At 55.9% G+C, this 22,597-nt stretch overlaps 7 protein-coding genes across 7 annotated transcripts; 3 read left to right on the top strand and 4 right to left on the bottom strand.

Moving 5' to 3' along the window:
• Positions 1–1,318: 1,318 nt before the first annotated feature.
• CCM_08838 (uncharacterized protein) lies at positions 1,319–2,075 on the top strand (the record flags this gene model as incomplete). Its single annotated transcript, XM_006673974.1, has 4 exons — positions 1,319–1,393; positions 1,439–1,507; positions 1,577–1,804; positions 1,890–2,075. The coding sequence occupies 4 exons, from the start codon at positions 1,319–1,321 to the stop codon at positions 2,073–2,075; spliced, it is 558 nt and encodes a 185-aa protein (XP_006674037.1).
• Positions 2,076–3,125: 1,050 nt separating this feature from the next.
• Positions 3,126–5,839, bottom strand: CCM_08837 (potassium/sodium efflux P-type ATPase; the record flags this gene model as incomplete). The annotated part of the gene is made up of 3 exons (XM_006673973.1): positions 3,126–3,749; positions 3,802–5,653; positions 5,736–5,839. The coding sequence occupies 3 exons, from the start codon at positions 5,837–5,839 to the stop codon at positions 3,126–3,128; spliced, it is 2,580 nt and encodes an 859-aa protein (XP_006674036.1).
• A 796-nt stretch (positions 5,840–6,635) lies between these two features.
• CCM_08836 (ABC drug exporter AtrF) lies at positions 6,636–11,204 on the bottom strand (the record flags this gene model as incomplete). Its single annotated transcript, XM_006673972.1, has 1 exon — positions 6,636–11,204. The coding sequence occupies one exon, from the start codon at positions 11,202–11,204 to the stop codon at positions 6,636–6,638; it is 4,569 nt and encodes a 1,522-aa protein (XP_006674035.1).
• A 2,259-nt stretch (positions 11,205–13,463) lies between these two features.
• On the bottom strand, positions 13,464–14,766 carry CCM_08835 (FAD-dependent pyridine nucleotide-disulfide oxidoreductase; the record flags this gene model as incomplete). The annotated part of the gene is made up of 2 exons (XM_006673971.1): positions 13,464–14,449; positions 14,511–14,766. 2 exons carry the CDS (start codon positions 14,764–14,766, stop codon positions 13,464–13,466), a joined length of 1,242 nt encoding a protein of 413 aa, XP_006674034.1.
• A 1,217-nt stretch (positions 14,767–15,983) lies between these two features.
• Positions 15,984–17,591, bottom strand: CCM_08834 (mRNA cleavage and polyadenylation factor IA/II complex; the record flags this gene model as incomplete). The annotated part of the gene is made up of 4 exons (XM_006673970.1): positions 15,984–16,246; positions 16,323–16,589; positions 16,646–17,441; positions 17,556–17,591. 4 exons carry the CDS (start codon positions 17,589–17,591, stop codon positions 15,984–15,986), a joined length of 1,362 nt encoding a protein of 453 aa, XP_006674033.1.
• A 974-nt stretch (positions 17,592–18,565) lies between these two features.
• Positions 18,566–19,882, top strand: CCM_08833 (alcohol dehydrogenase, putative; the record flags this gene model as incomplete). The annotated part of the gene is made up of 5 exons (XM_006673969.1): positions 18,566–18,753; positions 18,807–18,922; positions 18,986–19,156; positions 19,219–19,350; positions 19,404–19,882. 5 exons carry the CDS (start codon positions 18,566–18,568, stop codon positions 19,880–19,882), a joined length of 1,086 nt encoding a protein of 361 aa, XP_006674032.1.
• Positions 19,883–21,051: 1,169 nt separating this feature from the next.
• On the top strand, positions 21,052–22,315 carry CCM_08832 (arginine metabolism regulation protein iii; the record flags this gene model as incomplete). Its single annotated transcript, XM_006673968.1, has 2 exons — positions 21,052–21,116; positions 21,172–22,315. The coding sequence occupies 2 exons, from the start codon at positions 21,052–21,054 to the stop codon at positions 22,313–22,315; spliced, it is 1,209 nt and encodes a 402-aa protein (XP_006674031.1).
• Between the last annotated feature and the right edge of the window lie 282 nt (positions 22,316–22,597).

Raw genomic sequence — 22,597 nt, 5'->3', positions numbered from 1 at the left:
TCCTCAGCTTCTCGTCCAGCTCGGCAGAGCTACACCAATAGAGCAGCTTCGAAATAAGGCAAAGCACAAGTGATGCGCGCGCCCGCCACGTCCATGACCCGTTTGCCGTAGTCGCATACGAACGTTGCCTCCACCTCATGCCGCATGTACCAGCGGGGTAGAGCCTCACAACTATTGGACCGGGCAACGGATTCCCACGGTGTCGCGCCACAACACCGTTCTGATCGCTCACAACAAGCTTCCTTGCCATCGGCCCCCTCCGTGAAAGCCTCCTGGTCCTGGTCTAAACGCGCCACGCGGAAGACGGTCCCCAAGCCTCTTCACATCCTCATCACCACGCCACCGACGACCCGGCCTCTCTGTTGTTGGATCCGCGAGTCCGAGGGTCACGACACACACGACGCTCTAGCTCAGACGGGCAGCATCCAGCCTCCACCCAGTAGGAGCAAAGACCGACAGGCAAGGGGCCGTGAGGATCCTCTAGGTCGCCGGCTTGGAGCTTCCAAGGATCCATCATCTGTGTAACAATATAAGTGGCCGCGGAAATCCAACGCCGACGACACAATTCCGCACGCCAACGCCGTGACGTGACCCCGCAGCATCTGATAGCCTGTCCGTCAGGCACGGAGGAACCTCCAAAAGAGGAGACCAAGCTCCAAAGCAGATGGGTGCGCCTTGATCCGCTCCACAGTTGCCAATATGGATCTGCGACTGCGACTGCGACTGCGAGTGAGAGGGTTGGTGGTCCCGTGTGAGCTGCATCGCCGCGCAAACTTTCTGAGCTTATGCAGCTCGCAACGTGGGACCGGGGAGGGGGGTCGCAGAATTCGGCAAACCAGAGAGCAATGATACATGCAGGCGGCTGCCACATAGGCATCAGCCCATGTGGGATGGGCCGGAGGGCTTGACGGACGACGACGCCTGCCAGTCACGGCCGCCAGTGACGGGATACTCGATTCGGAGGACGCCCAACCAAGCGACGACAGGCATCAAGGAAAGCGGGGAGAGCTGTGGTTCCGGCTGGGTAGGTGCATGCGGCACTAGTTAGCAATAGCAATAGCAATGAAGAAAAAAGGTCCGGCCAAGGCCGCCGTAGCCAACGACAATGAGTTTCCCATGACTTGAAGCCCAGGCCAATAGGAGACGAGCCGATATCGAAGGAACTTGTAAGAAAAAGAGAGGTGTGGGTAGTGGCGTGCAAAAAAGGATAAACCTTCCTAACCCAGCAGACGGCGCATGGCAAACAAAACAAAACGGCAACACTAGCCTCTCTCTCCTCGGCTCTGCCTGCGCTGTTTTTGCGTAATAGACAACAGACATGCCATGGCTGGTGGAGCTGGTATGGGAGGGAAGCGTGACTCTGGCCATGCTGGGCATGCATAAACGTAAACGTGTGTGGCGGCACCCGCGGTTGCATCCAATAAGCCCGCACCACTAGCTTGCGGGTATGGCCGCAGCTGCCCGTGTTGCTTGGTGTGGATCGTCCAAGGACAGATGGTGTGTCTGTGTGTGTGTGTCTGTGTGTGTCTGTGTGTGTGGGCAGGTGATGCGTTGGCAAGGAACAGGAGAATTCCAGACCAAGTGGGAGCGAGAACGCAACGTCGAGGGTCGGGTGTGTGGGAGGACGGGGACTGTCCTTGGAAGGGACGGACTGAAGGATGAAGATGCCCAACAGGAACAGACAGACCGGCTTGCCCCGAGCTGGCACAGAGGAGCGGAGGGAGGCAAGTCCTTTGCCGTCAATACCCAAAGTCGGGCCAAGGAACCAACGGACCGGTCTCTCGCTATGCGACGGCGGAACAAGGTAGACCAGACATGGGGGTTGAACGAGGCGGATCCTTGATAGAGCCAAGGTAGAATGAAAAAAAAAAGGGCCATCGGGAGATCAGGTTTCAGCCCCCGTCGGTACGTGGCTGGGGGAGGGGACTCAGCTTGCTGGTAGCCTCGACCAAAAGAGACAAGAAACGAAAAGGCGAGGGAAGAGCGAGGAAAACGCAGGTCCAGGCAAGAACAGCAAGAAGAAGGTTGAGGCGAGAAGAAGACTCAACTGGAGAGAGCCGGGTTTCAGGGAGTAGGCTGGTCCCCTGCCAAGTCGACGTCCCGCGAGACTCGTCGTTCATTTTGTTCTCCGTCGCAGGCGTAGAAGAGAAAGAGAGAGCGAGAGAGTGTGTGAATCAATCCTCGAGAAGGAGAGTTGAAGGCGCAGACCGTGGCCAAAGGGACCGAGTATCGTCAACCCGCATCGTGAAAGCCGCTCGTGGCCGCCATCGTTCTCGTCAGCCCACGGCCATCTTCCTCCGTAATCGTGGAAAAAACTCGCTCTCCAAAAGAGGAAGAAGGAAAGAAGCGCACAGAACAGACCCAAAGAGGAGAAAAAGGGAAAAGAAGAAGCCGCATCATGACCTTTTTATACATCCGACAAGAACCCTCCCTCGCAGTAGAGCAAAACATATCTTGGGGGCTTGTTGCCACGTTTTTGTATTGTATTTTATTTTATTTTATTTTATTTTATTTGATAAATTCATTTATTCTTCTTCTCCCCCGTCCATCCATACAGAAAATGGTCTCTCGATTTGCCAGACGGGGCGTGTGTGCACGTTGCAGCCAGGGCCGAAAAAAAAAGAGCGCGCTATCAAGGTCTCTCTGCCCATCAAGGTGCGCAAATCTGGCGCAATGACGACGACAGGAGAGAAAAAAAGCTGGGGGGTGTCACGATGGCGACAAAGAAAAGGAGGGGGGACCTGCATGTTCCCGGACAATAAAATGCGGAGGAGAGGAGCGAGAAAAGGGGAATCTGCCATCTTGTTTCCTAGCTTTCGCCAGCGACTCGCGTGTCTGGAGCATGGACGCCGAGATGGCAACTTCGTCATGTCACGTAATACATCAACAAAATAATACAACCAAGAACAAGTATTATAGGAAGAGGTAGATGTTGTATAGGGATACTAAACTAAAGATAGTATAGGGATACTAAACTAAAGAAGCCAAGACTGAATATTTAGCAGTTAAGCCACGATGGGGGATACAGTACCAGTCATGCCAATACGATATCTCCGTTTAACCGCCTTCCAAATCTCCACAATAGCGACAAAAACAACCACGCAGGCAAGAACTACACCCCACTCCTAGCCGAGGCTCCTGTGCTCGAACACACGATTGTTGACATGAGGGATGTGGATGACAAGAATAGTGGCGACGATCCCGGCGATGACCGACCAGAACAGGAAGCGGTTGCGGTATACCGTGTAGAATACGGTAAGAGACCCCCTCTCTGTTTGAGTGAAGAGACTGCGAAGCGAGTGCTTCACCTCCCACGCCATGACCATAAACAGGAAGCTCAATGTTGCGAATGTTGCGCCCCGCGCGCGTAAAACGCGGCCGCATCCCGAGGCAGGGGATTTAGCGCAGTTTTTTTCTAAGAGGTGGTAACCAATATCGCCGTAGGCGACAATCATGAATGCAGCGAGGGAAAGGGCACCCATGGAGATGCCGTACACAAATTGATCACAAATCAGCTCCACACTGAATATACCCATACGTCGACTCCGAGGAGGCCGGCGCAAGATATTATCTTGAGCCTCTTCGAGCCCAAGACCAATTGCGAGGGGCGACGAGGTAACTAGATTTACCCACAGAACTGCTAGCCCCGATAAGGCGAAGACTAGGTCGCCTTCGAAATCTAGGAACGTGAGACCGACTAATAACAGGATAATTTGACCGATATTCGCGACTTGTAGGTGTAACAAGAACTGCAAAATATTAGTGAAACGAAACGACCGAGCATGACTACCTTGTACATACCTTTTGGATATTGTCCGTCAGTCGACGGCCTTCTCGAATGGCCGTGACAATTGATGAAAAATTGTCGTCTGTCAGGATCATGTCTGCTGCCTCCTTGGCAACATCGCTGCCCCGCTCACCCATAGCAATTCCGACATCCGCCTTTTTCAAGGCGGGAGCGTCGTTAGCTCCGTCACCCGTCATAATACAGAAGCCATTCCGTCGATGTATCGCCTCAATAACTTTGACTTTTGTCTCCGGTGTACACCGTGCGATCACAAAGGGGATGTTGTCCAACGCATCAACCTCATCATCACTGAGTTTGGCGAAATCGGAGGCTGCCATGACAGCGCTCGGGGGCAGAGGGCTTTCGTGAGACAATATGCCGACCTCTTTGGCAATGGCAGTTGCCGTTTGAATGTGATCCCCGGTAAGCATGTGTACTGAAAGGCCGGCTTGATGGAGCTGCGTCACAGCACCGGCGGCTTCTAGGCGGGGAGGGTCGTACATCCCAACCAGGCCGAGGAAACGCAGGCGAGATTCACATTTTTGACGATCCTGGGCGTCCTTAGGTGAGTTTTCTACCACCTTATCCGCGATGCAAAGCACACGAAGACCTTCGGCAGCAAGTAACTCTGCTTTGGCAGTGATCTCGGCCTTGAATTGTTCCGTCTCGTCCAGGATTGGAAGCAGGACTTCCACAGCTCCTTTGGTATGAACATAGTGACACGGGTCGACCTCAGTGCCGTAGACCACAGTCATAAGCTTGCATGTAGAATCAAAAGGATGCTCCGCAATGAGATTGCCGTCTTTGCTTTTGTCCTGAACGTGACGCATTGCGAATACCTTTAAAGCGATCTCTGTGGGCTCGCCCATGGCGCACCAATCACTGCTTTTGTTGCCGTGCGTGACCGTGGCATTATTGCATAGATTGATCGTTTTGAGGAAAGCGCTGAAAAGACCAGGGGCAAGAGAGCCAGACCAGGTAAGACTGCCGCTATTGGGATCGTAGGGGTCTGATATGTCCTGTGTAACTCCCGTGAGGCCATCACGTAACCAAACCTTGCGAGTGACCATGCGACCTTGAGTGATTGTTCCAGTCTTGTCGGAGCAGACGTGAGTGGTCGCACCGACAGCTTCGAGAGCAGCCAGATGGCGGACAACAACATTGCCTTTGGCCATGGCTCGGGCTGCAACAGCCAAACAAATGGTAAGAACTGCACTCAGTGATTCGGGAATGATGGCAACGCCGACATAAATGCCGTAGAGCAAGACGTCATCGTTGATTTCCCATTTGCAGATCGAAAACACGACGAGCACAAGGACGATGGCTAAGCCGAAGAGAACTAGCGCAAGCTTGTTGAGAGAAACTAGCAATGGGGTTCCCGTGAGGCCGAGAATGGTTCGAATGAAACCGAGGACGCAGTGCATCATCGTTCGCATGCGGTTCATACCAGGAGGGGGCCGTTTCTTTTGGCTCAAAAGTTCCGCGATCTGTCCGACTTGGGTTTCCATGCCAGTAGAAACAACAATGCCAGTGGCACGACCAGATATGACAGTGCTACCAGAGAAAACTAGGTTGACACGGTCGCCGACGGGTATATCAGCATCATCAAAGATGGCGTCGTGCTTCTTGGCGATGGCACCAGCTTCACCCGTCAGATGGGCCTCATCCGTAGAGAGATTGATGGCTTGGACGAGACGCAGATCTGCTGGAACTATATCGCCAGCGACAAGGGAAACCAGGTCTCCTTTGACCAGAGTTGTAGCTTTGACAGAGTGTCCACGGCCATCACGGATGACCTTGCACTTCGGGGTGGTCAGAGCACTGAGGGATTGAATGGCCTTTTCGGCCCGGTACTCCTGAATCAACCTGGGAATTGCACTGTTAGCAGGAGACTGATAGAAGAGATGATTACGGATAGAGGTGGTTGGGGATAGAATAATGCACTTACCCGATGACAGTATTTACCGCAATAACTGTTGCGACGGTTGACCCCTCGATTTTCTCGTTCAGGACGAACGATATGGCGATGACGAAAACGAGGACGACAGTCATCGCGTTGGCCAGTTGTTGCAGGAAGATCGAGAAGAGGGATCGTCCTCTGGCAGGCCTGATGACGTTTGGGCGGCCATTTCGAAGGCGATCGGCAGCGTCATCACAAGTCAATCCATCGCTGGGGTTGGTGCTGAAGGATTCCGCGACTTGCTCAGCTGAGAGCGTGTGGCAAGGTAGTTTCTCTATAACTATAACTGTTGCCGCTGGTTGGAATAGCTGTGATGGAGCAGGACAAAAGAGAGGGGAGGGAGGTTGGTTGTGAGGGAGGTTGGTTGTGTTGTTGCCCCTCGTCCTGTTCAAGGAAGCGACGCCCCCTGCACGAGGCGTGCAAGCGCGAGCGGAACCACATTATGCCGACTCGCGTAACAGGCAGAACAGGCAGTAGTAGCCCTCTAATACATTAGTAGGCGAAGTGGAATTAGCCATGCACTTTTTTTTATTTTTTTCATAGCCTGAATAGGTTGTAAACGAATTTTCGGAGTTTTACAAGTAATTCATGGCGGGTTTGTCCTCTAAATTTACAAGGGAACTGTTTATAATCAAGTAATTTCTACACCATCGCTATAACCAGGGCCCTCATGCATCTTCTGGCGCGCATCCTAATTGTTTAGGTACACATGCAACACCCCAACCCTAAGTAACCAGTGGGCGTGCGCCACGAGTACCTAGCCTCAGCGTACTTGAAGCCACTATGTTATTCATCGTTCTTATTCTTCAATATTTGTTGGATATTTAGATGTTTCTAATTTGATATCTATGAATCTATTCCTCCAAGTAAACTGTAACTATGGCTTTTTTAAAACCATTTAAATAAGTAGTTAAACCCAAACGACCAGCGACGAACGCGCACCGTGTAGATGAAGAAGTAGACCAGCGCCCAGTTGCTGATACAAAAAGCAAGAAAAATGCCAAAATCGCGCCATTTCTGGCTGGGCTCGATGTGAAGAGATGCCAGGTACTGGGTACCGTCGGCGTACGGGCAGTAGCCGCACATGTCGGTGGCATTGGGGTCAATCAAGTAGCCGCGGCCGGCCTTGACGACGAAGTCGCCGGCAAACTCTGCGCACGTCTTGCCCGACGGCGGCGTAAAGTGCGCCGCTTCGCTGTCGGCGCAGCGCACTTGCTGGTGGGCGAGGGTGCTCGAGAGAACGCCGCCGACAAAGTACGTCGACGGGTTGACATAGTACATCCAGTAGCGCCAGAAGACGGCGAGCTGCTCGTACGGCACAAAGACGCCGTTGAAGACGGAAAACATGACGAGGAAAAAGGGCAGCACGTTGCTGATGACGGTAAAGGACGGCGCAAAGGCGCAGATCCACTGCGCCCAGCTCGTCTGGAAAAGGAAGAAGAGGAGCGTCATCAAAAACACGTAGCCGGCCGTGGAGCTGTCGGTCGGCAGGCCGGTCGGGTAGTACCAGAGAATCCAGTAGAGCACGGCCGAGATGACGGCGCTGGGAATCTCGGAGAGGATAGAGGCGGAGCAAAAGGCGACCCAGCCGTAGATGCGCGAGGGGTACTCGCGCGCCTCCCAGAGCGCGCGGTCCATGAAGAACTTGGGCAGCACGGCGTTCATGGTGGCCGGCAAAAAGAGGAGGACGAGAAAGGACGTGAACATGCGGCTCTGCATGTCTTCGACCGTGTTGCCGAGTTGCCAGAAGGTGAAGCCGTTGAAGATGCCAATGAGAACAGCGACGAAGAACTTGCCGTACACGTACGAGGGCTGCCGCCACTGCTTGATAAACATGCGCTTGGTCAGGAGCGTCGTCTGCTCATACACTGACGCGGCAAACTCGTCCTGCCTGGCCGCGCCGCCCGACGCGTGTTGCAACTGGGCCGCGGCCGCACTGCGGTCGCGCTTGATGCGCGCAATCTCCTCGGTCAGCGTCTTGTTCTGGTCCGACTGCAGCCACTGCTCGTTCCAGAATGCGCGGCCTGCTGGCTTGGCACCCTGCTCAATCAGAAACTCGGCGACATTCTTGCCGTCGGGGCACTGCGAGCCGCGTGCGGCAAAATAGTCGACGACGGCGCTGCCATTCTCGCCAACGGGACCAAAGTAAAAGACGTTGCCGCCCGGGTTCAGCGCGAGGATCTGGTCAAACTGCTCAATGAGCTCCGACGAGGGCTGGTGAATGGTGCAGATGATGGCCTGGCCGGCGGCGCACAGCTTGCGCAGGAAGCGGATGATGGAAAAGGCCGACTGGGAGTCGAGCCCGGACGTGGGCTCGTCGAGGAAGAGCAGCAGGGACGGCTTGGCGGCGAGCTCGACGCCAATCGTCAGCCGCTTCTTCTGCTCGACGCCGAGGGAAAAGACAATGGCGTCTTCAAGGGGCTGCATCTCGAGTAGGTCGATAATCTTGTCGACGTAGGCAATCTTGTCGGCGCGCGGCGTCTCCTTGCTCTGGCGGAGGAGGGCGGAAAATTCGAGCGCCTCGCGGACTGTGGTCGACTCTTCGTGCAGGTCCATCTGCTCGACGAAGCCGGTGCCGCGCTGGAAGTCGGTCGGCAGCGCGGTGCCGTCGACAAGCATGCTGCCTTCGACGACGCCGACCGTCTGCCGCTGCGATAGCGTGTTGAGGAGCGTCGTCTTGCCCGCGCCGGAAGCGCCCATGAGCGCAACCATGACCCCGGGCTTGGCATAACCTTGCACGTTGTTGAGAAGCTTCTTGGGGCCATCAGCGCTGGGAACGGTGTAGTTGACGTTTTCCCACGTAAAAATCTTTTCGCTGCGCTGGAACTCTTGCAGAATCTCGTCGGGGGTTGTGATTTGGCGCCGGAGATTGTCACTGCCTTGTGCCTCCTTCTTGCCAGACTCTTCGTCGCCTTCTTTCGTCTTCTTGGCGGCAGCGGCACCAGCCTTGGATTTCTTGAAGACGAGGATACCCATGCCAGACGTGGCAAACGAAATGGTCTCGGTCGCCAAGACGGTGACGAGAATGTATAGGACCGAAAAGGCAATCAGAACGGCCCAGTTGCGCCAGAGGTTGGAGCGGTGATAGTCGTAGTTTGCACTGAGGTAGTCGGCACCATTGACAGTGGCGGCGCCGGCGGCTGAACCGGGAACAGCACAACCCTGGTTCTCGGGCAGGATGTTGGGGCCCTGCGGCACAAGCTGGCTGGGAGCGCACTGCATATTGCGGCTGGACAATTCATTGGAGATGACACCCTCAAAGGCGTACGACACGGGATTGATGTAGTAAAACCAACCAAACCAAATCTTTTTGCTGATTAGCGTCGGCTTGCTGATGGCATAGCCGGTAAAGATGAGGAGCAGGTTAAACGTGATACCGGAGAAGCGAACGGCATCGTCAATGGAAGGGCTGAGGGCGGCAAACATGCGGTACAGCGCCGTGATGCAAATAGTCGTCGTGTAGATGTACAGCAAGTAGATGAAGAACTTGCCAGCGTCGAGATCGAAATTGCACATAAAGTACAGAATGACACCAAATACCACAACCTCAACAAATAGGAGCGGAAAGTCGGCGAGGATACGGGCAAAATTGACAGCCGAGGGGCGGTAAAAGGCATACTCTTTGTGGCGCTCAATGACGTCGCGGCCAGCAATGGCGCGGATGAGCTCCGACAGCTGGAGCCAGCCGAGGAAGAGGATGGAGAAGAAGGCGGCGCCGCCGCGCAGGAAGAGGCCAGAGGTGTCGCTGGGGATATCGTAAAAGAGGGAGCCGACAATGAGGCCCATGCTGATGATGATGCCAAACTTGGTGTACAGGGTCTGTTTGTCGCCCCAGAGCAGCCAAAACTCGCGGCGGGTGCACGCGAGCACCTGGCGCCAGTAGCTGACGGTGTAGTTGGAGCGTTGCAGGACGGTGCGCGACTTGGCTTCCTGGACGGACTGCTGAAATGTCTCGGCGTCGACGTGGCTGGTCGCAGCCAGGTGGCGCTCGTAGTCGGCGACGTCGGCCAGAACGCTCTTGTACGCCGCGCTGGCGCGAAACGCGGCCTCGAGCTCGACGGGCGTCTTGGGGCAGCGGTCCGCCCAGCCGTCGCGGAAGCGGCGGGCATTGACGTCGCAGACGGACGTCAAGAAGTCGGCCGTGGTCTGGCGCGGGGGCGCGAAGAAGCCGAGGTCGACGAAGTACTGGCGGGCCTCTGTCGCGGGGCCCTGGTAGAGCATGCGGCCCTGGTCCAACACGAGCACCTTGTCCATGAGCTCGTAGATGCCCTCGCCGGCCTGGTACAGTGTGGTGAGCGTGGTGCGATCTGACACGTCCGTCATGACGCGCAGCGAGCGTGCATAGTTGAGCGCCGTCGAGGCGTCGAGCCCGCGCGTCGAATTGTCCCAGCAGGTGACGGTCGACTTGGTCGCCAGCGTCTCGGCAATGGACACGCGCTTGCGCTCGCCGCCCGACACGCCGCGCGTGTACTCGTCGCCGACGTTTGTATTCTTGGTGTGGGCAATGGCAAACATCTGCAGAAACGCGTCGACGATGAGGCCGATGCGGCCGCTGTCAGCCTTTTTCGTCTTGGTGCGCAGGGAGAACTCGAGCGTCTGGCCGACGGTGAGGGACGGCAGGTGGCGGTCGTTTTCCGGGTTGTAGACGACCTCGCCGCGGTACCGGCGGTCCATCTCGGCCGCGTCGATGCCGCCGTAGCGCACGTCGCCCGTCACGGCGACATAGCCCTGTCGGTTGTTGGCAATGGCCTTGAGGAAGGTGGTGCAGCCAGCGCCGGGGCGGCCAAGCACGAGCATCATCTCGCCCGGGCGGACGACGCCGGTAAAGTCGTGGATCAGGTCGCGAATCTCGGGACCGCTCCCCTTGCCGAAGTTGAGCGCCGGAATGAGCTTCGTGAGGTGGCCGTACAGGTCTGGGCCAAAGGTGCCGAGGATAGCCTGCGGCAGCGTGCGGACCGTCATGGCGCTCATGGCGGCGCCCTGGACCGTCAGGTTCTTGAAGACGACGCCGACCTTTTTGGTCGACTCGCCGCTCTCTGGGTGCCGCTTCTCGAGGTGACCCTGGCGCATAAACTCGTCGAGCTGAAAGTCGTCGTCGTGGTGCTTGGTCGCCTGGCTGTCAGCCTCGACGTCGGGCGCGCGGCTCGGCCGTTTGCGCAGCGCCGACAACAGACCACCACTGCGACCAGCGGCGGTGTGGCTCTTGGCTTTGGATACGCCGGACGTGTTGCTGGCATGCCGGCTCAGCTCCCGCTGGAGGTCGTTGTAGCCCTGGCGGGCTGATTCCCGGCGGACAGGACCGCCAGCGTCGGCATCGCCCCAGTAGCCCTCAAAGGAGGCGTTGCTCGAAGAGGTGTCGGCCGAGGTGGTGGTGGTGATTGGATTGGCGGTGGTGACGGCATCAGTTGCTCCGGCGGTGGCCGTGGTTGGCACCGTCTGCTGCTCTTCAGCAGCCATTGTGGAGTGTGTTATTGCCAGTTTGACCCTCGCTCTTGGGTACGAATAAACAAACTCAATTCTGAGTGTTGGTAGTTGTAGTTGCGTGTCGCATCAGGATGTCGACGAGTCCGTTGCTGTTCCTGACCGGTCAGCTCAGCTGTGGGATGGGCACACTTATATGGAGTTTGGAGCCACGGACCATGCCCACAGCAAGGTCGGATCCTTTTCAACAATTTTTTTTAGTCTCGCTCTCGTTCGGATCCGTGGCAAGCCCGTGGAATGACGCAGCGTCCTCTTACCTGGCCCACCAGATTGGTGGTACAACCTGCCTGGAGATTGTATTTCTAATCTCCGGGGCGTGCGTGTTGAAAGTACTACATACCACAGGCTAACTAGTAGCAACTTGGTTCTAGTTCTGGGTGCGGCTTGTTCCTTGTTGCGACGGGTTGGTAATTTTGGACGGACAAAGTTGTGTGGAGACTGATGGCGGACACATTTGACCTTGACCTTCTTTGCTTCTGTTGACCGCTCCGGAGACTTTCTCGGGCCCATGCCCATTATTAATAATTGTATATCCGTTGAGCACGTTTCTCGTTTCTCGACCACGGCCCTTGGGGCGATAACGGGGTTATGCCACCCACATTGGCTCGGCGTTTGCTGTGCTGCACCCAAGCCTGACTCTGTCAACCGACCGCGGCTGAAGTTGAATGATTCATTGTGGGGAATCCTTCTTTGGCTAATACCTCTTTTTGACTAACTAATGCTAACTAGGCCGGGAATAATAAAGCGACGATTCGCCCTGGAAAGGGATTAGAACAGCGACGAAGCGCGTGTCGCTAGCTATCCATGGCCCTCTTCATCTCTGGTTTTATTTATCAACTCATCTGGTCAACAGTCACTGACCGAAACGAGGGGACGTGATCTGCCCACAGAAAGCTATGTACTCCGCAGTGGTAAATGCATTATGAAACATGGGTCAAGACTTGCAGCCGAGCCTGCGGTCTACCCCAAGAAGCTTGCCGGACCCTTGGTCACAAATCGTATGCCGTGCTATTATCACTCGCATTTACAAGCCTTACTATTGTGCACGAGCATTGGCGCCACCCGCTTGGCACACCCTTGTAGAGTGAGCTTCATCCAGCAGGCTCTGATAACTATTAGTTGGCGAATCTGGCTGTTGCGTTTTGATTTCAAATCAGACTTGGGGTGTGCGTTGTGAAATCTTAGAGAATATATGGGCCGGGTCACCACACGCTCACCTAACCTACCGATGTTTAGTACCTCATAGGTACGTATCCAGTATCCAACCATCAACCATCAACCATCAGGCTAGCTCCGCCGCGGCGGTGCCAACACGCTCTTGCAATTTCCTGATTACAATTTCTTGTTGCGTTTTCACATTCTTTGTCATTCACCTCGACTGAGTAAAGACTACCCCTGATACATCCCACACAAGCGTGACCGCGAATGACGTAAAGGCGTAACCGCTCCAAAGCTTAAACCGCGACTACTGCTCCATTGGGACGAAGCGTACAAGCAATCTTGAAATGGGCTTAATTAACCCCCATTCCTATTTCGTATATCTAGAGGAACCGAAAAAACATCCCACATGCTTTCACAACAATTGCACAGACGGAAGCGGCCTATCGAGTCAAATATAGTCGTCCCGACAGAAATCCTGAGACAATCTCTGCACGGTGATACTCTTTGCGGACTTGTCTCACGGACTTCCGAAATCTCGGTGTTTACTACGGCAATACCCCCCTGACGTTTGACGGCGGGAGCAATGCGCCACGCGGCGCACGGCGTCCAACAAGGGTGGGCAGCGGTGATAGGTGTTAAGCAACGCAGATCTTTCGGCGACTTGGCCGCGCGAGCCGCGGGGTGCATGCAGCTTGAAATTCTTCACGTCGCAGCCTTGTTACTACATATGCAGGACATATATGATAGGAGACAGGCGTGAATTGCGGTGTGCATTACACATTCCTCGGCATCAGACCTCCACCTACACTCGAGTGAAGAAAAGCGCGCAGAACACCAAAGCCGCCCGGAAGACATTCTTGTTGATGCAATCCCTGCAAAATTTACGCGCGCAAAGTTAAATCTTTTCAGGGCATCGCCTTGACTATCAATAAAATAAAAATGCATACGCTGATTATAATTATGCTATGCATTATATGCGAAAATGTACCAACATCACTTGGACGCCCTGAATTCGTAAGCTTCCCCTCCAAAACAACGAGTGCTTCTTCTTCCCCTGCTGCCTCGCATGCCACCCTACTGGTCAAACTCGCCAGCATACAATACATCGCCCGGCCGGCCGTTGATCTCGTCCCAGACCGCGCGGGCCTCTTCGTGAATACTGCGGCTGCCGAGGCGGTTCTCCGTTCTCGTGCCGTTGAGGCTCGCCAGCAGGGCGTCTGCGTTCTCGCGCTCGATCTGCACGTGCAGATAGACGGCGGTGCGCTTGCCGCTGAAGAGCGCAAACGGGATGTTGGTGGCGCCGGCATTGTTGGCGTCGCCAATGGCGTAGACGCCGGGCACCGTCGTGACCAGGCCCTTTGTCCCGTCCACCTTGATCTTGCCGCCGACGACCTCGGCGCCAATGTCTTTTGGCAGCGTCGACGCCTGCTCCGTAGGGACATTGATGATGAAGGCGTTGCGCAGGACGGGCTCGCCCGTGGCAAAGTGCACGCGGAAGAGGTCGTGCTCCGGGTGCGTGGGCAGGCTCGGGTCGGCAGCCGGATCCGCGCCGTCGCGCAGGCGCTCGACCGACGTCATGACGCGGTTGTCGATAGTCACCTTCTTCGCCGCCATGTACTCTTGCCAGCGCGGGAAGCTCTTCTCGGTGGCATCGAGAAGGGTCTGTTTGGAAGCGGTGCCGTTGGTGAAGGCGACAATGTCGGTGTTGAGCGTGGTGACCTCGCGGACGGTGCCGGGGGCTGCCGTGACGGGCCCGACGATGCCGAGGGCCTGGTCGGCATGCTCGTGGCCGTCGCACCACGGGCACCAGTAGATGCCCTTGCCAAAGTTTTCGCGCAAGCCAGGCGTGCCGGGGATGACGTCGCGGATGCCGGTGCCGAGGATGACCTTGCGCGCCGTGTAGGTGATTTCGTGACTGCCCGTGTAGTTGCCTGTGACGGAAAAGTAGGTGTTGTTGCGCTCGGGCTGGATCTTGGTAATGGTGCCGTTAGTCATGGTCACGGTGCCGTAATGGGCAATGGACTGGCGGGCGACCCAGCGGTAGTAGGCCGACTGCTGGCCTGGGGAGAGACGGGGTTGTTAGCCAACGAAGGCATGTGTCAGAAAGAGGGAGAGACGAACCATCGTTGCCGGGCAGGTCGTGAAGATGACGGGTAGCGGCATTGCGGTACACGCCCGAGTCGACGAGGAGCACGTTGCGGCGGACGCGCGCGAGACCGCTCAGAGCGGCGAGACCGGAGGGACCGCCGCCGATGATGATGGCGTCGTAGTCGGTACGGGGGAGGGCATCACCACCACGGCTACTGCTATCCTGGGTTACAGGTGCAGCGAGAGAAAGCAGCGGTAGGGCCGCGACGAGTGCTGAACGGAACCACATGATGAGTGTTTGAAGCCGTTGGGTATGTGCGTTTGTTTTGCCAGCTGCTGCCGGTATGTTTGGGGTTTGTACACGACACAAGTCTTGAGCTGAGGAAGGACACAACAATGGGCACTATGAACAGCAAGAGGGTGAAAACAAACAGAAAAGGAGTTGCTCAAGGATTGAGACAGTCGCATTCTTTTATACTCGGCAATTTCCCACCTCTCCCTGTCCCTGCCCCCCATAGTAAGCGCAAAGAGGCTAGAGCTCAGCCGAGCCCAATGAGACCTTGGTAAGACATGACGGGGGCTGTTCGGTTTACCATGATTGTACGCAATAGGCTCATGTTGGGGCATTTACTCCTCGTGTTATTCGATGCGAGTGCCGAGCTTGCAGAAGAAACTGGGCGATTTGCGCAGAGCTAATGCAACTTTTTTAGCGGGGGCGCTGACGGCTTGGTGTCGACGGTCCGCCCGGCAGCGGCGCCGTCCATCTTCCGGTCCGCAAACGGCGAAACGGAGTTGCCAGCTTTGCAGTCAACATATTTGTAAAAGCTGAGCACTATTGTGAGTGAAGAAGAATAAAAAGACACTTTTGAGCAAGAACCAGCAAAAAGGAGATATACTAGGTCAGATTAGCAGCTTTCTTCTTCACGCATGTTGGGTACACGGACAGGGCAGGATGCACAATGACGCACCTCCACAAGCTCGCCATCTCGCAGCGTTACATCGCGCCCAATCCATGCATTGGGCAGAACCAAGCTGGGCAGCAACAAAAGAAATACAGCAAAGGATTGCCGAGAAACAAACAGCAAAAGAAACAAAGCAAGTATATTCTGAGGTTCGTCGCTTGCATACCTACATACATAGGTAAAGGAAACTACTCGGATCTCTAGTTAGTTAGCTCCGGCTGCCCCCATCCTCGTATAGCTGAACCGCTCTCGGCTTATTGGCGCATAATGCCGTTGACGATTGGGTGATTGATTGCCCCTGTGCGCAAACTATATCACGCCGAGAAGCGACTAATATACCTCAAATTAAAAGTATATATCCGTACCTATAGAGAGACATGCTCTCCACTACCAATCCCGGTAAATTGTCACGAGCCACTCGCCGCCAGTGATTTTTAATAAAGCATACCAGTTATTTTGTCGCTATAGCACAGATAAATAAAGAGGAAACAGACGTGGACAGTTGATTTTCCCCTCTGAAGGAGAATACGACCAAAAACCTCTCTCAGCCCAGCAAATTGATAAACGGCTCCGGCCACCGCCCCCACACCAACGGCCGATCGCCCAGCCTCCCGCTCACCGGCGCCAGAATCTTGACCTTGCGCTTCTGCTCGTCCACGTCGGCCACGTACACGAAGCCCATGACGCCCGCCGCCCGGATCGTCTCGGCCGAGTCGCGTACCGATGCGTGCATCACCGCCAGCGTCCAGTGCTCCATGGACGAGCACGCCTCTTCCCGCACCAGCGTGTCGGTCTCGTAGTCGGAGTCTGCGCGCCTCATTAGTAAAACTTGGAAAGACGGGCGCCATGCCAGTGAAGAGGTGATGGGGAAAGGGGGGCTTACAGTCTGGTAGCCGGTGAATAACGAGACTGTCAAAGTCGACTTGCTGAATCTGCGGGCTCAGCGTCCGCCGTGCGTCCCCGAAGAAATACTCCTTGATGACGGCCTCGCGACTGTGCTCCATAAACAACTCGTCCCTGTCCACTACGCCATCCGACTTGTCCAGCGTGATGACCTGGATCGGTTCGCCCAAGCTCGTCCTTTCCGTCGCGAAGCGGTTCGTAATATCTGCATTCAGTCCACTCGTACCCACGATGACGACAATATTCACTATTCCACGGTTAGCACCTTGCACCACGCTTCTGCCGTCTCCCGCAGCATCTTACCTGACAACTCATCCACCATGTGCGCCAGCAGGTCCAGGCCCCGCGCGCTGCCCGCCTCCACGGCCATGGAATCCACCAAGACACCCGCCGTCTTCACGTCCGGGTCCTCGCTCAGCCGTCCACTCACGCCGTCCGCCAGCCGCCCAAACAGGCGCTTGTACACATCCGCATCCTCCTCCGGGGACTCGCGCCCGTAGTAGTACACTAGAGGGAGCTTGACCGGCACCGTGCTCGGCCCGCTCGTCGGGGTGCCGCCCCAGCCGCCGCCCACCGCGACCGGATCCATGACGGTCGCAAAGACGCCCGCGCTCAGGGTGCCCGCCAGGCTCAGCGCACCCTCGCCCGGATCCGCGTTCACCACCAGCGGCTGCTGGCCCTGCCGCGTCGCGTAGCTCGCCAGCGTCCGCACCAGCGTCGTCTTGCCCGTCGCCCGCCCGCCCGCTACCAGCACTCGCGGGCCCTCGCGGCGCGCCCGCCCTGCCGCTGCCCGCATCTCCGTTAGCCGCCCATGCAGGTTGACATGCGAGGTTGCGGGGTTTTCGGCGGGCGTGCGGAACGTGGCTGTGCTGTCGTGCTCGGCCCGCCCGTCCACCTCGAGATCGCACCCGTGCCAGGTTAGCAGCTTGCTGCGCAGCGGACCGGTGAACTTGTACGTGCTGCGCGGCGCGAGCTCCACGCCGTCCTTTTCGGCCGTACCGGAGAGCAGCTTGACGAGGATCGAAGCGCCTGGTGTGAGGTGGAAGCGCCACTCGTCGGCTTTGCGGAGCGAAACGACTCGCGTCGAGGATTCGACATGCTAGGAGACGTGAGCGGCTAGTCGACGAGGCGACGACCGCGCGTGAGGGGAAAATGGGAGTTGGAGGGAGAGGTTGCGGAGAGGTTGCGGTTTCTGGGCTCGTAATTGGCTCACCTGCGCAGGAATCTGCCCCAGCCCTGGAATCGACATGCCGGGCTACATTGAACAATCTTGTGTAGGTAGGTATGTAGGAAGCCTCGTTCGAGTTTGGAGGGGCAGCTCAAGCACTGAGCACTTAGTAGTGGGTCGGCAACATGTAGACGCGCAGCAAACTGATGCGGATCTCTCCTATCTCTCCTATCTCTCCTATCACTACTATACTTTTTTCTATTAGATTAATTAGTTCATCTTTTATATTTTCTTTACCTAGCTGTTGGTCTTTTATATAGACACTAGAATGCTGTAGTGGGTTGCTCCTTAGCCACGTCGGTAGGTACCTGGGTACGTTCCTGTGGATGCCTTTAACCTAGAAGAAAGATTGAAAATAATATGCGCTTATTAACAGAGTTTCTTTTCTTTTCAGTTTCATTCTCCGACGGACTTTGTCGTGAACAGCCTCAGCTCTGTCGATTGAAGACTCGGTTCCGCCAGGGCTATTACAAAGCAACTCCGCAAGGTGAGTGTAAATCGTAACTAGAACCAGTTCTCCCCGTCGTACAGCAAGGCTCGCTCGGCATCGATTCGATCAGTTGGAGAGCCAGTCGCCTTTTCCTCCTTTTTTTTCGCTGCCACGATTTCCAGTTCACCCGTACCTGTCGGCCCGGCAGGCGGCTGCAAGGCACGAATCGAAAAGCATTCATCCTGTGGAGACGGGACCGCGATGTCCGCTGCGGACTTGGTCCAAAAGTGGCCCAAAGGAAGATCCGCGATCTGTATTAGGGCGCGGCCACATGTAGCAGAGACCGGAGAAAACCAGGTTGACTCGGGGTACGTGGCGTGGTGGTGGACACCACCATTGGTTGCCAGTGGCAAAACTTTAATTCCTTGTATGTTTTTATTTAAAGTACCTGAAGAACATCTGAGATAGTTGCGCCTATCCCTTATGTTTATTATCTATCTACAGATATACAGACATCGCGCCTTTCCCTATTTCTCGGCAAACACTGTATCTTCTCTGCTGCAACATGGCGACCACAATGCTGTCGATTACGACGCCCAAGTACAGCAAACCCGAGGGCTACGAGCTCACCACGGTGGCCAAGCCTGCCGTCGCGCAGCCCACTGACGTCCTGATCAGGGTGCGCGCGGCGAGCATCAACCCCATCGACGTAAAAAAGGCAGACGGCCTCATGAAGATGGCCGTCCAAGACACGTACGTGGACCTCATGCACACCATTCTGGCCTTGGCAACTAATGTGCAAGCAGGTTTCCATACAAGATCGGTTACGATGCTGCCGGCGTGGTGGTGGAAGTGGGCAGCGGTGTCACGTCATTCAAGGCAGGCGACGAGGTGTATGTACGCCTGCCAGAGTCTAACAGAGGTATGTGTATTCTGCACGAGATGCATGACATGGCAAGACAGCGATGCTGATGTGGCATGGTAGGTGCATGGGCTGAGTTTGCCATGTGCCCGGAGAGCTTCATCGCGCTCAAGCCCAAGAACTTGTCGTTTGCCGAAGCTGCCTCGCTACCGTTGGCGGCCTTGACGGCGTTCCAGGCACTGCGCGAATACAAGGGCTCGCTGGAGGGCAAGACGGTCTTCATCCCCGCAGGATGTGAGTGATATACTTCCGTCTTGACCAATTGTTGATCCCGGTCTGTGGCTGACGCTGCACAGTGAGTGGTACTGGCGCATATGGCTTGCAGATTGCCAAGCACCTCTTCAAGGCGGCCAAGGTGATTACCACCGTTTCGACGAGCAAGATGCCCAGGGTGCCCGAGCTGCTCGGGGAAACTGTTGTTGATCAGAGTATGTGCACTGCCCGCCGCCTCGTCCCGCTACGCTACTAACCATAGCCACAGTCATCGACTACACCAAAGAGGACCCTATCAAGTCGATCCCCGCTGGGTCCGTCGACTTCATCTTTGACACCACCGGCCAAGCAACCGAGTTCCTGCCGCTTCTCGTCAAGGGCAGCGGCCTGGTAGTGTCCATATCGACTGCTCCCTCTGGCGCGACGCTGCAGAATTCGAGTTTTATGGGCACACCGGAAAAGACGCGACTGCCCATCGTAGTCCGCGTATTCCTCGACGCGGCGGACCAGCTGCGCAAGCTCCGGGCGCTGTTCTACGGCGTCGAGTACAAATACCTCTTCATGGAGCCCAACGGCAGGGACCTCGCGCTGCTCCGAGACGCCGCGGAGAAAGGCGAGCTGCGGCCGGTGGTGGGCTTGCGTGTAGACTTCGGGGATATCGACAAGGTGCGTGAGGCGTGCTGGCAGACGTACAAGGGCAAGGGCGGTCTGGGCAAGACGGTGTTTGAGGTGAAGCAGCAGGCGTAGATAACGGGCTGTTTGCGGAGATGCGTTGTCAAAGTAGATAATGTGTAGTTTGCGATGTGAATGGTTCTAACTAGCATGAATGTCAAATAATGTTGCACAAGGCCAGGGCCGAATGTGGGCGTGACGCGAGTGAGCTTGCCAAGGCAGATTGGTAGGCAGTCTTCAGCCCCGACGGTCAGGACCATTTCGGCATCGGCTTCTTCCGCCTAACAGGGGCAACCATGCTGGCGAAACGTGGAGAACCGCCGTTGGAAATGGCAAGGCGAGCTGGCGAACTGCGAGCTGATGAGTCCTGCAGCTCGTCGTTGGGTGAGATGACTTGTGAGATGGTGGCTGAGGGCAAGTTGATGCGACCGCCTCCACGCAAGGGGTTGGCAGCGGCCTGGTGGCGACCCTGTGGCTGTGCAACGACCCCACGTTAGCCAGCGTTACGCCAAAGGCCAAAGGAACAGTGCTCGCCAGCTGTCAGGCGATGGCTCAAGGTAGGTACCTAGGTACTTGGTAGACTTGCACTAGGCACAAATCTAGCTGGGTCACGCAAGGTATTCGCACCTACCTGGCCAACAGGTGATGCGTAAATTCGGTTTCAAATAAATAAAACACCACTCAATCGCCGTGCAATTTCTGCGCGAAATCACCTGCAGGCTCCAACTGCATGTGCCTGAGTTACTCACTGACGCTCTGTACCACTTAGGCAGCCTCAAGCACCCCACTTGCCCAGCGCAGCGACGCGACGCCACCGCGGCCCAAGGTGGCGCTGCTGGCCGGCTTTGGGCCAGGCTGCTTCACATTAATAAATCCATTTCTTTGAATGACTACCTACCCGGCGCGCATTCTGTACCACCTTTTCGAAGTCGCATTGTCCATTTGTCCATCTACTCATCCACCATCACCCACGCACAAATCACCTGGTCACGACAACAGGTCTTTCACGTCCGCACTGCTCGACTGTATATATATCCTGCCAACCCGCCGCATTGCTTCTCTTGCATCCTGTTCTTGCAACGCCGCCGGATATCGCCTCGTTCCTGCCAATCTTTGAACCTTCAAGCATAAATATCGCTCGTCATCCTGAGTACATCGCACCGGCATCTTCCAATCTTCCAATCTTACATGGAGACATCGACCTGAATCTTCTCGTCCAGCGGCTGTTGGACACCTCTACCATCATGAAGGACAAGCGCATTCCTGACCGCAACGAACTGCGCGACTGTAACTACGCCGTCGCAGGACAGTAAGTAGCCGCAAGGGAAATATGTTTGGCAGTAGAGCCCGACTGACCAAACCAGTGCTGGCACCTTATGCGATGAGGATGGACAATTCTTCGTCAAGCCCTGCACGCAGGCCGAGATTGACTTTTACAATTCTACCACCGAATACCCCGAGTTTGCCGACATCATGCCCAGATATATAGGCTCATTGGCGCTCAACAAATCCTCCGACTTTGAAATCGATGATGCCATCACCGGCATCATTTCAGAAACCGGCGCCATCCAGACCGCCAAGGCGCAAATCGAAGCAACCATCGCAGAGCAGGTCTCCCGTGCGCCTGCCGAGCCGACAACGTCCAACAACGACGTCTGGATCCCCACCAACGGCAAGAAACTCAAGACCGACCTAGGCGTCGTGCTAGGAAACGAAACCAAAGGCTTTGTCAAGCCCAACATCCTTGATCTCAAACTCGGCACGCGGCTGTGGGCGGACGACGCGCCCGCCGAAAAAAAACAGCGCTTCGACGAGATTACGTCCAAGACGACGCACGGTACGCTGGGTTTCCGCATCGCGGGCATGCGCGCCTATCGCGGGTCGACCGACGCGACGCAGCTCGACGACGAGGGCTACCTCGTCTACGACAAGGACTATGGCCGCGACACGATGAATACTGACAATATCCTCGATGGTTTCCGCAACTTCGTCTTCAACGCGGCTGCCGGGATTGACGAGGAGCTCGGCCGCGCCATCTGCGAGGCGTTTGCGCGCGAGGTCGGCCGCTTCCAGGCCATCCTTGAGGCGCATGAGACACGCATGTACTCGTCGTCGCTGCTCTGTATCTTCGAGGGCGATGGCGAGGCGCTGCGCGCCGCCATCGACAGGAATAATGAGGCCGTGACGGCTGTCGAGGCCAAGTTCGCCAACCGCACGACCCTGCGCACTGATAGTGGCATTGCCATGGGCGAAGATGACGAGCTGATCCAGACGCCGTTCCTGGGCGACGATGATGAGCTAATCCAAGCGGCCATCCGAGGGGGCAGCGACGACGATGATGATGACGACGACGGTGTCGATATGGCAACGGATGATGGGCCGCGAGTCTTCTCGCTAAAACTGATTGACTTTGCGCATGCGAAGTGGACGCCTGGTCAGGGCCCTGACGAAAACTTGCTGAGGGGTATTCGTAGTGTACGTCAAATCTTCGAGCAACTCGCAGAATAGAACGGGTGGTTTCTTGATTTTTTTAGTTGGTTTGGGAATTATTCCTGTTGTGCTGTCTCCATGTGAGATGGTAGCATGTGCAGCGTGGGTTTGGGCTTTACATGCATTTATAGGTAGACAAGGCATTATAGTTATCTCTAGCTGCCTACGAAGTAGGTAGGTAGCTATGCGGCGACGCATGAAAGGCGTTATAAATATACATTACCGTTATTTCCCTTGATTACTCTTACTAGTCACACGTATGTCTTAGTGCGATTTGAATATCAAATACCGATGAAAAAT

The sequence above is a fragment of the Cordyceps militaris genome, assembly GCF_000225605.1.
Source record: "Cordyceps militaris CM01 unplaced genomic scaffold CCM_S00007, whole genome shotgun sequence".
Classification (NCBI taxonomy): domain Eukaryota; kingdom Fungi; phylum Ascomycota; class Sordariomycetes; order Hypocreales; family Cordycipitaceae; genus Cordyceps; species Cordyceps militaris.
The sequence above is the reverse complement of the archived record's forward strand: the minus strand, read 5'-3'. Positions and strand labels throughout refer to the sequence as shown.